Source organism: Cucurbita moschata, unplaced genomic scaffold (genome assembly GCF_002738365.1).
Source record: "Cucurbita moschata cultivar Rifu unplaced genomic scaffold, Cmos_1.0 Cmo_Scf00053, whole genome shotgun sequence".
Taxonomy (NCBI): domain Eukaryota; kingdom Viridiplantae; phylum Streptophyta; class Magnoliopsida; order Cucurbitales; family Cucurbitaceae; genus Cucurbita; species Cucurbita moschata.
In genome coordinates, this window is record NW_019268569.1 from 115,928 (window position 1) to 133,520 (window position 17,593).

Sequence of the window (17,593 nt, forward strand, 5' to 3'; positions counted from 1 at the left end):
TTTTTTTTTTTTTTTTTGTTTTTTTTTTCCGTTCTGTCGTCTTTGAACTTTTCAGTGATTACTCCTTGCCTTTGGTCTGTTTGTCGTTTCTCTTTTTTCATCGTCGTCGTTATGTCAATGACTTCAATCGCGTTTTGATCTTTTCTGGCGTTTTTGTTTTTGTGCCTTTCCGACGAAATTTAAGTCTAATCCGTGTGTTTTTCTTGTTTTCATATGTAGCTTTGAAGCATTGAATCGATTTGTTTTGTTTTCGTGCGTGATGCATCGTTCTTTAATCGCTACATCGTCAGGTTTCATGTGGCAAATTTGATTATTCGTTCTGGCGTTCTTTTTTCTTTTTTTGACAAATGTGCTGCTGATTTTGTTCGAAAGTGTATGTAGAGGATTTCTATCGGTTTTCCAATAGAAATTTATTGCAACCAATCATCGAATTGAAAGTTTCACGACGGCGTCGTCTGTGGAATTGCGTGGTTCTGACTGTTTGGTAGGTCTGGAGTGTTTTCTTAAAGTTGTTAGGGCCCTCGGTATGGGATCGTGCCTCTCTGGGGACCGCAATAATCACGCGATCCCTTATTCTGAGATCGCTTCCACTTCTCGTGGTGATGGCGTTGTTACCAGAAGCAACTCCAATAGGAAGATTACGAAAAAGAGTTCTTCTCCCTCTATTGACTCTCCAAGGGAGATGTCGCTTCATCGAGTTCCTGGCCGGATGTTTTTGAATGGATCAACTGATCATGCCTCGCTCTTTACTAGGCAAGGCAAGAAAGGCATCAATCAGGACGCTATGATTGTTTGGGAGGTTTGATTCTCTCCCTCAAACTTTGCTCGTAATATGGGGTCATCGCCTGTGAATTTTAATGGTTTTGTATACATTATCTGTTGCATGTTAAAATATTCATCCTGTCTTGAGCTCATCATAGCTTGAATATAAGTGTACAAGGTTTGTTTTAACTTCTTGGTTCTCATCCTTGTAATTGGACCTTGAGGTATGGAAATTCCTTGGTCGTGGTTAATATTAGTTGAGTATTCATGTTTCATTTGCTTTCAGTTCTTCATCGTGTCTGGCGTTTGGTTTTAGGTGGACTGTGATCTCGTTTTAGCTTAGGATCATCTTTAGAGCTGTGGACTAGATAACTAATTGGTTGAGCATCTTCTTTTGAACATTGAATAGGAGGAAAAGTTAGGTTTAATATTCAGGTTATCATCTTCTTACGTTCTTCATGAATATGATTAAATTTTTTTAGCAATTTTTGTAAGGGAGTTGATGTTACATTTTTTCCTTTTAATATAAAATTGTGTAACTGTATGTCTTTATTATACACAGCTATACAACTTTATATTAAAAGGGGAAAAAAAATAACATCAACCCCTTGACAAAAAAGGCAAATACAGCATTACCAAAATCCACTTTTCTAGTAAAATTGTTGATATGTAATTTCGTGTAAAAGTGAATTGTTGCCTCTGTAAGGTTTCTATTGTCCATTGCTCTTAGGTTTCCCATGCCTACTCGTTTCAATGAATTTTAAAGTAAATTTTACTCTTTAGTGTTTTATTTTTCTGCATATTTCTTTGTTACATCTGAATAATAGCTTCCCTTTTTCAGAATTTTGGTTCAAAAGCAGATACAATATTTTGCGGAGTCTTTGATGGACATGGTCCTTTCGGCCATATGGTTGCAAAGAAAGTCAGAGACTCTCTTCCTCTAAAACTGAGTGCACAATGGGAATTGGGATGTCAAGTCTCTCCACCAGTGCTGGTTAATAAGGATTCTGGAACCTCTCGGTGCGATCCTGGTCGTCTGGGCAGTTCCAATGACATTCATGTCATGTTGAAAGAGTCTTTTCTGAAGGCTTTTAAGGTGATGGACAAGGAGCTTAAACTACATCCATATATCGATTGCTATACCAGTGGTACAACATCAGTTGCTTTGATCAAACAGGTGTAAATTTACATCCATATATCGATTGCTTTGATCAAAAGTGCAGAGAATATATATGGTTTGTGATCTTTTCTCTTTTTACTCTTCTTGTGATAAACAGGGTCGGGATCTTATCATCGGAAATGTCGGGGACTCGAGGGCTGTTTTAGGTACCAGAGATCAATCGAACTCCCTCATTGCAGTTCAGTTGACTGTGGACCTCAAGCCAAATCTTCCAAGTATGCCTTTACTCTCTTCACTCTCCCAGTAGCTATCGATGTATTTTTCCGTGTGTTGTCTTACATTTGTGTGTACATATGGTGCTATATTCCTAAATATAATTAGTCTTTGTTTGTACCTTTCGCTATGAAGAAGTTTTTCTCCAGAAATTTCTTCCAAAGCACCTTTTTGAGTTACTTGTTAGCATCTTTCAGAAAATCACTTCATTTTTCGAGTGAACATGTGCCCTAAAATTGGGTGATGAATATATGATACTCATCAGATTATATGGAATAAAATATTAAACCACCCATGTCTCTGGGTGTTCAGTGATTAAACAAATAGGTAATCAGGAGTGTTATGATGGAAGAGCATTTACCATCAAGTTTTTCTGATGAATTGAATGGTCAATAAGGTGTCCTAGATACTTCGTTTGATTTGATGCTAATAGTTTGATATCAACTTGAAGATTTCCTTTTCATCAAAATCTGTAGACACAATATGCCGATGGCACATGGGCACTAACATTATTGTAGAGAACTGTTGATTGCGTCCATTAGAATTCTTTATTGATCTTGAAATTCTGATTCCTCCTCTGAATAAGGAAACTGTGGATAGGTTGATGATATGATGGTTAAGATAACGTATAAAATAGAAATAAAGGGTCAATTCCCTGTTTTATTATATGGAATTTCGTTAAGCATCTGAAGATAAAGATGGAAAGCCTCCAGCAGCAAGAAAACCTTTTAGATTTTCTTAACGCTGTCTATGTTCTTTGTTCTCTTCTTTTCCTATTTTCCCATTGTCATGTCTTGAGCTTTCGTGTTTGCAGAAAAAGGACCAACATAACGCAGGTTTATGATTTACTAATTTACTCAGAGTCCTATAGAGTTTTTTTTTTTGGTGCAATGATATGACAATCATCATAATTACTTTTTGCGAATAAAAAGTTTTTGCAAGAGTATTGTTTGTTTGTGTGTATAAAACTTTTTGTTTCTTCTTTTGATAGGAGAAGCTGAAAGGATCAGACTTTGCAAAGGAAGAATCTTTGCTCTTCGAAATGAACCCGAGACTTTTCGGGTTTGGCTTCCCGACAGTGATTCTCCTGGCCTTGCTATGGCCAGAGCCTTCGGAGATTTCTGTTTGAAAGACTTTGGCTTGATAGCCGTCCCTGATATTTCTTGTCATCATCTTAATGAGAAAGATGAGTTTGTTGTACTGGCTACCGATGGGGTAAGATGTCTAACCATTTAACCTTGTCTCAATATTTTGATCATTTGCAATTTTCATTGATTATTGGCATAAGAATCAACATTTATGAAAAAATATACTTTCTTTTTCCTCATCCTCGTCCTCATTTTAATTAGAAAATCGATTTCATCTAGAGGAAGAATTAATGAACAAGAAGAAGTTATCAGGAAAACATGTTACAGCAAGAAACCCAAATGAGGAAAATTGCCAACCAGAAAGAAGGGAAAAACAATCCGAAATTTTTAGTATGCAAACAAGAGGAAAATTGCTTTACATGTTACAGCAAGAAACCCAAATGAGGCACTGAAGCGAATATCAATTTACTTTGATTAGCTCTTATTTACATTAAAAATAGAAACCTCAAACATAACAACAGCAGGGACTGTTGCAATCTTTCTTATTGACCTGTGAAGCATTCTTGTTCTCCTTGTTACCATTAGGGATTAGTTGGAATCAGAAACCCATTTCTGGAGCCAAAAAGAAAGCAAGAAGGCCATAGTATCTGTCTTTGAGGGATCTAATTATGAACCTAACTTTTATTTAAAATCTAAGATGTTCCTTCTTTATTACCCTTCCGCAGGTTTGGGATGTACTTTCAAACGAAGAGGTTGTGGCAATTGTCGCATCTTCTCCAAGATCCTCTGCAGCTCGTATCGTTGTGGACACGGCTTCTCGAGCATGGAGATCGAAGTACCCTACTGCCAAAGTGGATGATTGTGCCGTAGTCTGCTTGTACCTGGACTCTAGTGAGAGTGCTACAGTGACAACTAAGGAGCAGCAGGTAGAAGCGTTCACTAAATCAAACGTCCAAATTAATATGATGTCTATGGAATGGAAGTTATAGAGATTCCTGCTTCCTTTATTTTTATCGAAGTATTCACAGTTTCTTATAATTGGCTTTTGCATCAGGAGCTCACCAAAGACATGGAAACTTAGTAGTTCTCTCAGCTTGCTCGTCGTCGTTCTATCCCCCGAAACCTTTGATTGCCGCGCTTCATCAGGCGAGTTTTGAAAATAGAGGAAAATCTTTATTTTCATTATTATGGCCATATTTCCTCTTCATTCTTTAAACCATTGATTGATATATATATATATGTGTTACACATGTATATTTCTTTGATATGTTTATGAAGTGTTGGGGAACAGTACTGCTGGTGGTCACCTGGGTTCATTATAGTTTTTTCTTTTTCTTCTCTCCTTTTTATAGAATAGAGTTTTAGAAGGGCTTGATTGATTGATTGATTGATTTTTTTTTTTAAATTTATTTCTCTCAGGAATATTATTATATAGACAAAAGCTTTTTGTTGCTCTATTGTTTGGTGAATTTGGAACATTTTTACATTCATTCCAAGTCTTTGGAGACTAGCTTTGGCGAGATGTAATGTTAATCACCAATTTACAGTTTGGACTTTCAGATTTCTTTGATTTATTTATGTGAAGATGTGATCGAAATGTGTAGCTTCGAAGTTGGAAGTTCGAATCTTCATCTTCCATTTGTACTAAAAAAACTCAAATAGGTACTTGATAGAGCAAAGATATTTAGAAAATGGTATACTTATGTTACTTTTTAAGTTATTTTTATTCAACGTATTAATCTTTTTTCAAACATTTTAATAGATTTTTAATTTGATATTCCTGACGGGCTCAATATTATTGAAATATCATAAAAATGTCAAATAAAAATTATATCATAAAAATGATATTTTAAAACTCATACCTCCAACACTCCCTCCCATTATCATCATCTTTCAAAACTTATTTTAATAATAATATAATTTTGATTCTTCCATAAGAATTTAAATAAATAAGAAACTTTTAAAGATAAAAGATTGAAATAGATAAAAAAAAACTTTTGACATATAAACATCAAAAAAGAACTTTCATTTAATTTTGGAAGAAGAAATTTTGATTTGATTTGATTTTAAATTGAATCATATTCTTATTACATCACATTAAATGTAAATAAAACTACCCTAATTTCATTCCCATGTCATCATTTGTACAAGGGATGCCTTACATTTACTTGAAAAAAAGTTGAAACACTGGCTTGAATATTTAAAGAAATACTTAGGAAGTAGTCCCTCTATTGAGGTTGTGAAATACAATTACATGCAATCATGGTGAGATCTATTTTTTCATAAAAATATCATGACTTTGAACTCTACTTTTCAGTTCGAGTGGAATTAGATGTGTAGTACTTTTCTACACATGGCTCACGCACGCGCACATGTACCCACCAATTGGGCTCACATTCGATTAGCGAATCTCACACTACTAGAGCTACGGAGGGAAAGGAGCTCGCATTATATCATGACATACATAAATATCATAATGTACGCTTCTATACTAATCATGACGATACAAAATGCATGAGATCCCATAGTATTAAATCATAACATATATTTATGATGCAAGTCATACCTCCATTTTTTTCATGTCATAGGGTTCCTATGAAACATGCATATGTATATTGAACATATCTTTTATGGTTAACATAAATGGTGTATAAATGTCTCATAGGCATATGGTGAACATGCTAACATAATAAGAAGTGTGACATATAGAGGTTCACGCATCATACAACATTAATATCTTAACGTAATTTCATAATATATCATAATCATGTCATAGTATTATATCATAACATAACTTATATTATAACATAAATCAGCACACATAATGTAATACACACCATACAAATCACATAATATGACAAGTGTTGGGACCACAAGGTATGAGTCATTCGTACAACATTTAAATTGTATTTATTTATTTTTTAGATTAAGGTTATAAACACTATTTGTACCTAAATTTTCTTGTTTATATTACCCATGTTTCAAAATTATTTTTAAAAACTATGCTAAATTTTGAAAATTACTAGTTATTTTTAAAACTTACCTAAAATTGAAATGTGTTTTTAAGTTTATTTAAAATTTGACTTAAAATTTAAATGTATTTCGAAGTAGGGTGAAAAGTTTACTAAAAAATTAGTGAAATAAACCTACTTCCAAACAAGAAAGTGGTGGCACGACCGTGAATATTGATCTAAATAAGAATCTAAGATTTCATGTTTTATGATGTAAATGTCTCGTCTTTTAAAGTTTCAAACCCCTAACCATTGAGTTCTGAGTATACTTTTTAATCAATTGAGCTAACACTTCCATAATAGTGGTAAGAGAATCATTCACATTTTATCTTACTTTTAATGAAACTATGGGTTAAATGACCCAAGAACTCAGATCTATCCAAATTATCCATCCTAAACATGGGTTGAGTTAGATTTGTTTCCGTTTGAGTTGAGTTGAATTTTTTAAAAATAAAAAAAAATCAAGTTCGCCAATTGACATTTTTTGTTGTTGAGACCCAAAAATAGTGCAAATTAAGAATATTTGATATTTATAATTGATGTTAACGATGTGTTGTGTATTGTTAATATTTGATATTTGAGTTTTACAAAATTTTGGTTATTAATGTAATACAAACAGTAGATAAATAAGATTTTTACTCAATTCACACACAGCTCAAGTAGGATTGTAAAATTTATTTGGGGTGCTCGGGTCACTAACCCAACAAACTCGAAATTTCAAATTTAACTAAAAAGATTTTTCTCAACTCAACCGATATACACCCAAAAAAAATCAAACACGATAAAAATGAGCCAAGAATTAGAACAACTGCTTTCCACTAACCTCATTTTATTATAGTGAAAAAAAATCATAATTTTGTTTTTAAGGTTATGAGAAAAAAAAGCCTCAAAATCCTTCATTTTAAACCATAAAATTTGAGAGATGATACCAACAAACATTTATGCCAAGAGGGAGAATAGTCAAATAATTTTATAAAACTATAACCATTATACATTAATAACCAGTCCTATCACAAACAAAAGGAATGGGAATGATAAAGATTTCCTAAACATTAATCATGAAGTGATGACTTGTAGAACAAGTACGTGTAACTACTCTAACACAAGGAGAAGTGTTCATTACCTCTTCATTTTCTCTTTTAAGCTCACATCTAATGGAGATACCAACTGCAAATCTACGGATTAACAAACCCAAAATGGAGAAAAAAGCAAAGAAATAAAGATTGAGAGAGAGAGAATTGATTGGAGAGCCAGTGGCTTATGAATTAATTGGAAGCAGCTTCTTGTAATGACTCTTCTTCAGGGGCTTTCTCAGCACCATCAGTGAAACTGGGAGCTTTTGGAATCAAACCCAGCATCTTGAACATGTGTTGATCAGCATCAAAGTCGTTATTTGGCGTCGTTAGCAGTTTCTCCCCGGTGAAGATAGAATTTGCTCCTGCAAGGAAGCATAACGCCTGCTCCGGCACGGAAAACTTCACTCGACCTGCAGACAGCCTTACCATTGCTTTTGGCATGGTGATCCGTGCTGTGGCGATCATTCGAATCATCTCCCATATTTCAACAGGCTGAAAAGAAAGAAAGGCAAGAAAAGCATTCACTATAGAGACCAAAGCAATAGCTTTCATATGAAGTGAAGTAGTGGTGTCTAAATAAGGTTTGTGCAACAAATATGAGCTACTTTTTGGTCTTGAAGAGGGGTTCCTTTCACTGCAACCAGCGCATTGATGGGAACACTCTCGGGGTGTGTGGGCAGAGTCGCCAAGGTATGCAGCAAACCGACACGGTCCTCTTCTGCCTCTCCAAGCCCAATTATTCCTCCTATTGCCAGAAATTAAGGATTTCACCAAGTTCTTATTAAGCAGTGAAAGTACCAATGCCATAAAAATATAGTACAAAAGGGGAGGAAGAGGATGGAGTTGCAAAATTTCTCAGGCTCCCGGAAATTTTCTTGGTATATTTCATCACATCAATAGAATATTTTTCTATCATACAAAAGAAAGTGTACACCACCATATAGCGGCCAAGGAAAAAGGAAAAAGTCTCTGGAATGTTTATATGGCCCCATTAGAGAACTAGAAAAAAAATCATAGAACGCCAATACTGATCAATATAAATTAATTGTTTCAAAAGCAAACAAAGGAATACACGTCTCCCTTCATTAACATTCCTTTCCCTACATCATCAGGGAAGTGAATACTCCAAATCAAGAACCTAGAAGCCGTGGAGATCTTCAGAAACTTAACGTCCTCGGATCCCTCCACCATTTATAACCATTGGGATAGTTGGTCTACTAATGGATGAAACCTTAAACCATCGTAAGGCTATAGCTATGTCTCCCTTCAATAAATATTATCCTCTTCAAATTGTCACAATTATAACTTTTAGTAGACTTCTAGGCTTACTGACCAAGCTGAATATTTTCCCTTATATGTGTTATGAATCCTAAATAGTTTCCAAATGCCAACTGGGCAGCCCTTTTGTAGTCTTATGGTTTGTGGGGGTTTCCCGCTCTTTTATAAGCCATTTCTTCTAGAAGTTATAAATTAATAAACTTTTTCCGATAAATAAGTTATAAATCTAGGAATATTCATTAAATTTGTCAATACGTCATGAAGTAGTAGTATAAATGTTGAAGAGAAGACGGACAACACGGAAAATCTGAGTTAAAATCAAAGATGTAAAAATTACCAGAGCAGACATTGATTCCAGCATCACGAACAAATTCTAGAGTTTTTAAACGCTCATCATAACTCCTCGTGGTAATAATATTTGGGTAGTATTCCCTTGATGTGTCGAGGTTGTGGTTATAAGCTGTGAGGCCGGCCTTCTTGAGGTCAATAGCTTGTTGCTTCTCTATCATGCCCAGAGTGCAGCAGACCTCCATCCCCATCTCTCTAATACATCACAGATGAATTTGATTTGAGAATTAATGTCGAAGGACGAGTGATTACTCAGGTTAAAAGAGATATAATTGTGGACGATTCTTGCCAATGTTTCAGTTTCTCGATCATGCATTTCACTAGCTTGATTGGACAATACTAAAGAGTCAACCCTTGCTAATCTCAACACTTGCAGAAATCTTTTACATATATACATAAATTATCAAAAGATGCGGAAAACCGAACTGCAAGCCTTGAAAGAGAGATTAAGCAAAAGGAGAAAAGACAAAGGCTTTGCTTAAGAGATTGAATTTAGTAAAGGAATCCTAGCATTTTCTTTCCTAGTATTTAAAGAAAATAAAAGAGGCAAAAATCATGTGTAACACTAGGGACTTTCAAATCATGCTGAATTTGTTTTTTAAATCATTGCAAAATCTTTCTAAGTGCTCTGCTCTGACCATCACTCACTCTATGATGAAAAACTTTCTTGTCCTGACCATTCTAAGCAGACAGGGGCAGGAAAAGTTAAGAACTTATTCTCATTTTATTGTTGATCTATCTTTAATCTGTATTCTGTAAGCAAGCTAATTATTTCAGTCTTCTAATCTTTGTAGCTATTTCTTATTTAAGGTGAAATTTGTTACCTTATTTTTTTTACATAATCAAGGATCTGATTGAAATTAGTTTTTCTTCCTATTGTATCTCTCCATGCAGCACCCATACAAAATCTTGTGCTACCAGCCTCTTTTGCCTGCCAGACAATGTGAATAAACGCTTTAAATATTGGTCAAGGGACAGATAATATGCAATAAAAAATTATTCCTTTTTAAGATTTTTCAACTTCTTTTTAAAGAAAGAAGATGGCATGGCATGAAAACAAAAGAGGAACAGTTAAGGTATAGCTCTGTTATATATATATAAAACGACATCAATGGTAGAATGAAAAATATGAAAGACACCAGTACTAAGTTACAAAAAGTCTACCAATAAGCATGTCATGATTTAGCATACGAAGATTGAAGGTTCATGTGCAGTGCACATTAGATGCCCTAAATATTTTTAGAATAAAAGCCTTGTTCAATAAAATATATTTAATGCCGAGTAACCATAAATACCAAACATACAATTTATGGATATTCTCTATTATGAGCTAACAGAATCTTGAAAGTCATAAGGAACGGATTCCACAAAGAACTAACAGAATAAAAATCCCAAAGCAAATGGTCAAGATCCTCTTCTTGCCTTCTACAAAGAACACGTCATTGAGGCTACAACACCAAGGAAGAGAAGAGAACCTCTGGAGACGGTTCTGAGTATTTACTCTCCCATGTAAAACTTGTCAAAGAAAAGAACATCACTTTCTTAGGAATTTTAACTTCCAAAACAGAGGAAAATACATTGGCTTCCTGGTGGGGAGAAGGGGCAAAAAGAATCTGCAACGGAATATATATATATATATATATCTGCTAGAGAAACCCTCAAAGGGCTTCGAAAGCTAAAAGCTAGAATCCTTTCTTCCATGGCAAACGACCAGGTAAAAACAACAGAAAGGAGACTGACACCTCACAAGTCTCTTGATCAGTAAGGGGGCAACAAAAACCCAAGGATCAGGAAGATGGCATAACAAGACTGCCAAAGGGTACCAATTCCAACTTATCTAAGACATACATAAGGTTATTATTGGTTAGTCGCGGCAATGAAACTCAGCTTCAATGTACAGAACAATTTGCAACAATTAAAAAGGGATACCTTTTTGGCTGCCTCAAGCACGACATCCTTGGTCATAAGTTTTTGGGATTTCACTCCAGTGTCATATCTCGATGATTGAGGACAGTAGGAACAATCCTCACTACACCCACCTGTTTTGATTGAAAGGAGGGTACACTGCTGCACCTCCCGAAAATTGTGTGTGTGCCTATGAACTTGCGCCTGAAGAACAATAAATAGGTATATATATGTAATAAGCAAACAAAATAAAAAGGGGAAAAAGTATGGAAATAGTGCTTCAAGTAAAACCCATTTAAGAACTAGATGATTTAGAAAGAGGTCAAGTTGCAATATGGAAATCAAAAAAATTGTAACACTACTTGTGTAATAAGTCAGTTTCCACCAAATTATTTGTTAGTAAAAAGTTTCCATACGCAAATAATTGGTTACTAAAACAAGGTATACAATTGGAATTAGGTTAGATATATAGATCATTATTTATTTTCATGATATATTAGAAGATCCATTGTGCCTTTAGAGGGATGAATAGGCATTTAGCCACAAAAACGAACAAGACCAATGCAACAACCACCATTTCGTATAGTATAACGCCCTTGGACCATTAGACCAATTTATGAAATGAACACAAGTTACTTTCAGAGAGGCACCAGCCTAGAACATTGGTGCGGTGGCTTCAGAGTTATGCTCCAAAAGTTTTATTTCTCTCAAGAGATATAGTAACTAGGAGTGGTTATTTTTTATGCAACTATGATAGTTCAAGAGAAGAAAGGGAAGTTACTTTTTACGAACATTTAAATGAATTTACATTCGCATCACGGGCCTAATTCTATATGTTGGGCAATACTACTGAAGCCTCAAAGGAGAACCCCATTAGAATCAACATCTATAAGCAAAAAGGTTGTGGATGATTTCCTCTTTAACAGACACGATAAATTTGAGGTAAGAAATCGTGGTAAGGGTTTCACTTTTTAATTCTAGCGATAGTGATAATAGATTTGAGAACAGATTGAAAAACTTCAACCATTAAAAGACCTATCAACCACAAATCGTACGTGCAAAGCTCTTAGACACTGAGACTACAGGCCAACTCAATGTCTCCAACAAGTCATAAGAAAATAACGAAAAATCTCAAACAAATAGCTTCAATTTCTCCCACCAGTACTAACAAAAAGTTTGCATTACACACACACACACACATATATATAGAGAGAGAGAGAGAGAGAGTACTGACGCCATGGAAAAGCAGATCGAGAACGGGAGAGTCGTAAATGTCGCGAATCTCCTGTCGAGTCCAATTATTCCTGGGGCCATCTCTGAGAAGCCTATCGGCTTCAATAGACGCAGCGGAAGAAGCTGAAAGAGACGAAAAGAGGGAAGAAAAAGGCGGAGAATGGCGAGGAATGTCGGAGGGTTTGAGGTGGGAGCGGAGAAACGATCGAGCAAATAGCATTTCGGTGGCTGTTTATGGACGGAAGGCGGAAGAATTTTCCGGCGAGACGGAGTGATGACAGAGAAGAGCAAAGGAGAGTGAGTGGGTAGTAGCTCAACGGCCAAAGCCAGCAACAACAGCACTGTGATCTCCGCCCACCCTTGATTTTTTTTTTTTTTTTTTTTTAGCTCCAATAATACCTTTTATCAAGTTAGAATTTTAAAATAATTAAAATTTAATATTTATATTTATATTATAAATAATATGTTTTAATTTTAGGTTTTTTAAGTTTATTGAGTAATAAATATTAATTATTCTGAATATAGAATTGGGCTGAAGTAATATTAGGCCCATGGGCCTATTGGGCCATTTTTGTGAGTTGGAGAAGAAGATTCAAATCGGACCTGAATCCGAATTTGGATCCGGCCCATACCCGAAATATATAGGCAGATCCGAAACCTAAACCCACAAGGCCACTAGCATCCACATCATGCATTTTAATTATTTTTCTTAATATAATTGTTATATTAAGAAAATTTTATTATGATATTTCCTAAATTAAGGTTTTTTTCCTTTCTAATAACATATATTTTCCTTGAATATAAATTTTATATTTGATAATTTTGGTTATGATGTTTTTTTTAATAGAATTAAGAAGTTTTTCTAATATTATCATTATTATGTTTTCCACTATTTTTAATAATAATTAATTATTTATTTAGTTTTTAATAATAATTTAGATTATTTTATTTGTAATTTAATATTATCTATTGTATGGAAAAATCAAGGTTGGGTGCTTTTTCCTGGTAACACTATTGATATTACCCATTTCGTAATTCTTATAAATGATTTAATCCAATTCGTTTATGTGAAAACATGTGATTGGAAATATCATATACAATGAGTTTGTAGAATCTTAAAATATTTAATATCTTTTTATAAATTTTTTAATTGGAAAGATTAATATTTTACGCGGTGATCATATGCGACTCAATCTTGATCCTGAGTGAGTAATAAACTCTGGCATGTGAGGGACTGTCCTTTAATTTGCATGGATGAGAATGATGGCCGATTCAATATGACTATCATTTTGGTTATCTAAGCAAAAAAAAAAAAAAGCCTCAAAATTTCGAGTAGTTCTCTTATATGTCAAAGACCTTAATAGGGTCCGGAAGCCGTTCATTAGGTGCTAGCACCTTCTGGATGGCAAATCACATTTTGGAGTGAACCAACTTTTTGTCATACTTATTAACCATACATAACCACGATAATGAATGATTGGTATCTTTGGTTGAGGCGCAACCTCATCATAACTATATACGTATCGTATGATATCATCTTTTTTGAACATCATCTCTGTAACATTAGCTCACAACCCTTTAACACATGGCCATAATATCACTAGAGGTGTACATGGTCCCGGTTGGGTTGGGTTGAGAGATTTTTTTTTTACCCAACCCAAAAGTTTGGGTTGGTTGGATTGGTAACTCGACCCAACTCAACCCTCTATTCGGGTTGGGTTGACGGTGGTTAAAAAAATTCATTTTTAAATTTTTTTTTATTTATCCACAATTTATAATTATTGGAATACAATCAAGTTGACAAACAAATACAAATCAATTTATAATTATTAAAAAAAAAAAAATAATAATAATAAATTCAATCCAGAACAACAAGCAAAAATGTAACATATTAATATAGTTCAACATTGTTGTAAAACTAAAGACAACTAAATACCGACTCTTATCGAGAATGGGTTAAAGTAAGAAAATATAAGAATAGATCATCAAATCAGAAATAATAATAAAAATGATTAATTTAAAAAGATATTTTTAATAATAAACTGACATTAAGAAACTAAATTAAAAATATATATATAAAAAATAATGTATTTGACGTCGATATTTTTAATAATAAACTGACAATAAAAAACTAATAATTATAGTAAGTTTCTTAATATATATTATATACATTCTTTTGGCTCGGGTCAATTCAAAGATTTTGTCCCATGAACCCAAAACCAAACCGAATCAATTTGGATTCAGAAAAATGAACTCAATCCCACCCAAATTGCTAATCCAATCCAACCCAACCGTTATAGTTCGGGTTGGATTGGTCCAGGTTATCGGGTTGAGTGTACACCCCTAACTGAACTTGGAGGAGCAACTCCACATGCCGGCCAACTACTAAATCAACAGTGTGGTTACGCGTCCCTCTTAGAAAAAATGTATAGTGGCACAACCGTGTCCAGAGTCGTTGAATATAGAAGAAGATATTTAAAAACCCAGGTTGGTTTTTTTAAAAAAAAAAGAAATAATAGGATAATATTATCCCTAACTTGTGAAACAAACAAAGAAAATAAGTATTTATTCGAAAATGGACAAATTTTATTGGAGTTACTCAAATTTGTGTGGCTATTGAATGAGTCGGGGGGACTGAACCTAATTTGGAACATGCAATATTAAATAAGATCGAAATTAGATAAATACGACTAACTGATTACGAGATTAAAATAAATAAATTAATTGATTAATTAAATCAAACATGGCATAAATAATTTTATAAAAAAATTTAATTAAAGAATTTGTTTGGAATGGCAGCCATTGGTTGGGAAAGAAACGGCCGACCTGAAATTCCAAATTACCCGACGTGGAGTAATCTTCAAATCACCCCACCGTCACCCACCCCCTCTCACAGCCTCACACCTACAACTAAATAAATTAATAATTATATGTACACGGATTTTATTTTTATTATTATCCTTTCACCTATAATTAAATTAAGAATTTGAATTAATATAGTATTAAATTCATAAAATAATAATAATTACTAATTTATATGAAATATTATTACATTTAAAAAATAAAATATTTTTAAGTTTATGTTTATTTTTTTAATTTTTTATTTTCTCGAACTTATTCAAAATTATAGAAATATAATTGATTAAAAATGTGATCGTTATATACAACAAGGTCATCATCCGTAGAGGTGTCTTACGTTTACTTGAAAAATAAGGAGTATGGCTTGAGTATTTAAAAATAATCGGTAAGTAACTTACTATTGGGGTCAGGAAATGCAATCACATGTGATCACGATGGAACCTATCATTTCGTAAAACGTCATAGTCTTGGTCTCTACTGTCCAATTCATGCCGAAAAAGCCGCAGGGGTAAGGAGCACGAATAATATCAAAGTGTACTAGTGTACGTGTTCGTATTAATCATAACAAAGAAGTATCCCGATACACGTGCTATACAAAATGTATGATGTCCCCATTACTTTAAATCATGAGATATACGTATGATGCAAGTTATACCTCCGTTTTTTCGTAAACATAACATAAATGGCTTAACAATTTCTTATAAGCATGGAGTGAACATGAAGCACGGTGTGCATGAAATAGCATATAAAGGCTGAAAAGATGGAGAAGACAATGAGTGAAAGCAGGCGAATAACGAAGAAATACATGCTTTCTGCATACCTCTAAAATAGCGGAACAATATTACAATATTATAATTTTTATTTTTTCTTTTTATATTGATATTGAATTTTTTTATATTTAATTTTATATTATATAATGGATTATTGCAGATCCCGCTCATAATAGAGGAACTCCAAGTAAAAGAAAGATGGATGAAATTGCAAAGGCTAATGCATCACATGCAAAGAGGGTCGATTTCCCCGTTGCCTCCGAATGAGGGGGTTCCTTTTCACAAGGGAGCAAGCCCGACCAGTATCGGGTTCTTCATTGTCTCGGTCACTCAACATCACGCTTATTTAGAAAAAAAAATTAAAAAAATTTCGATGAGTAATTAATTTACTCGATAAGTAGCTAAACTTGTGTGTTTTACAAGTTTTAAATAATCATCTTTCCAGTAATTCTTAAGTTTTATTCATCAATGACTCCTAATTTCTTTTACTAAGATCTTTTGTTCGTTAAAAAGTGTTCCAGCTACTTCAAGCTTAGACGGCCAACTCTTTATATGCTTTTCTTAGTTTTCGGACACTGTATGTAAGACTCATTCTCGATCACATATGACCTGTCTAGTAAACTCTCTGATGACCTGTTACATAATATAATCCGACGGTCAGGAATTCTCATTATTCCTAACTTAGACCACAACACATCGGTCGTGAATTCAGCAGAGATTAGTAGACTAAAAATATTCATATATAGCCCATGACACGATCAACTCATAACATTTCCATTTTGTATTCATAACATGCTCATGTCTTATGCATGCATCCATAGATATCACAAATTAACTATGTAATACACATATATTTATTATATTAGACTCATAATCACATAATCAACATGCTCACGATTATAAAATAACATTCATATAGGTCAAAAGAAGTCAAACGGGATGAATGGAAGGTCAAACGAAGCTCACACGCACCAAGATAACCTATCTCACGTGCCTAGTTCTCGCCCAGTTGCATCTTCACTCGCAGTCACGCACACGTGTTCTTCACGTGCCAATCATTCTCATCCTACCGTTCTAGTTTCATCCCGATTTCTTCTACAACTTAATAATCTAACTCTTATGAATCTATCGGACATGTGGTGGTTGAATTTCATCTCGAATTCTCTACAATTTTTTTTTCCTTCTTTTATTCATGCTCAACCACATGTCCATTCCCTTATCTCCCCCATGGCGGCAGCAGCTCTGCTGTCACTGTATTTATTTATTTTCTTTTATTATTATTGACTTATTCCTTTATTTATACAAAAATATTTTATTATATTTATTTATTATTATTATTTTTTTTACAAATTCAGTGTATTACAATTTAGGTTTGTCAAAATAACTTATAAAATAATCAATGTATTCATTTATTTAAAAAGATTTAATATAAATATATATATATAAATGAACATTGAACACGAAAATAAAAAATATTATTATGTATTATTTTTTTTGGGGTCAATTTAAAAGTTATAAGAAATATTTAAAAAAAAAAACTAAAACTTTATTTTCTTTTTATTGACATATGACTTTAAAAAGGTTAAAAAAAATTCAAACAAAAAAAAAAAAAATTAAAAAGTACATTTAATCACTTGAAATAATTTCAAAAAATAAAATTTTAATCTAAAGGACCAAAAAAAAAAAAAAAAAGTTTAATTTAGAAAATAGAATACTAAAATTCAATATTTACCTAAAAATGCTTACAATTTCCATTTATGAACCGAATTTCTCTATCTTTATCTTAAAAAAAACACAGATAAATGTAAATAATGGGAAGTCTTTTTTTCTAAAAAAAAAAAAGTAATTAAGGTTATTTGAGCTTTATAAA

General features: G+C 33.4%; 2 protein-coding genes and 1 long non-coding RNA gene across 3 annotated transcripts in view; 2 read left to right on the forward strand and 1 right to left on the reverse strand.

Moving 5' to 3' along the window:
- Positions 1-4,549, forward strand: part of LOC111436328 (probable protein phosphatase 2C 33) — a 5,461-nt gene extending 912 nt beyond the window's left edge. Inside the window, exons 2-7 of the mRNA XM_023074075.1 lie at positions 220-799; positions 1,604-1,939; positions 2,040-2,157; positions 3,147-3,370; positions 3,969-4,169; positions 4,298-4,549. Of these exons, the coding sequence (XP_022929843.1) occupies positions 527-799; positions 1,604-1,939; positions 2,040-2,157; positions 3,147-3,370; positions 3,969-4,169; positions 4,298-4,324 (1,179 nt within the window). The 5' untranslated portion in view covers positions 220-526 and the 3' untranslated portion in view covers positions 4,325-4,549. The remainder of the gene's footprint in view (positions 1-219; positions 800-1,603; positions 1,940-2,039; positions 2,158-3,146; positions 3,371-3,968; positions 4,170-4,297) is intronic.
- Positions 1-12,696, forward strand: part of LOC111436331 — a 13,747-nt gene extending 1,051 nt beyond the window's left edge. The window contains exons 2-3 of the long non-coding RNA XR_002709214.1: positions 6,918-6,921; positions 12,685-12,696. This is a non-coding gene — a long non-coding RNA (uncharacterized LOC111436331). The remainder of the gene's footprint in view (positions 1-6,917; positions 6,922-12,684) is intronic.
- LOC111436330 (biotin synthase, mitochondrial) lies at positions 7,285-12,473 on the reverse strand. The gene is made up of 6 exons (XM_023074076.1): positions 12,096-12,473; positions 10,886-11,065; positions 9,781-9,887; positions 8,946-9,151; positions 7,936-8,075; positions 7,285-7,822 (listed from the first exon to the last, which is right to left on the reverse strand). The coding sequence occupies exons 1-6, from the start codon at positions 12,312-12,314 to the stop codon at positions 7,520-7,522; spliced, it is 1,155 nt and encodes a 384-aa protein (XP_022929844.1). The 5' UTR covers positions 12,315-12,473; the 3' UTR covers positions 7,285-7,519.
- Positions 12,697-17,593: the final 4,897 nt, after the last annotated feature.

What these genes read in the sequence shown, in the direction of transcription:
- LOC111436330 (XM_023074076.1), bottom strand. Translation starts at nt 12,314, where the DNA reads ATGCTATTTGCTCGATCGTTTCTCCGCTCCCACCTCAAACCCTCCGAC. An exon ending in GATTATGTAAAAAAAATAAG is followed by an intron (nt 9,152 to 9,780) that starts GTAACAAATTTC and finishes GTGATGTATTAG; the next exon opens with AGAGATGGGGATGGAGGTCT. An exon ending in CCCCTCTTCAAGACCAAAAA is followed by an intron (nt 7,823 to 7,935) that starts GTAGCTCATATT and finishes CTTTCTTTTCAG; the next exon opens with CCTGTTGAAATATGGGAGAT.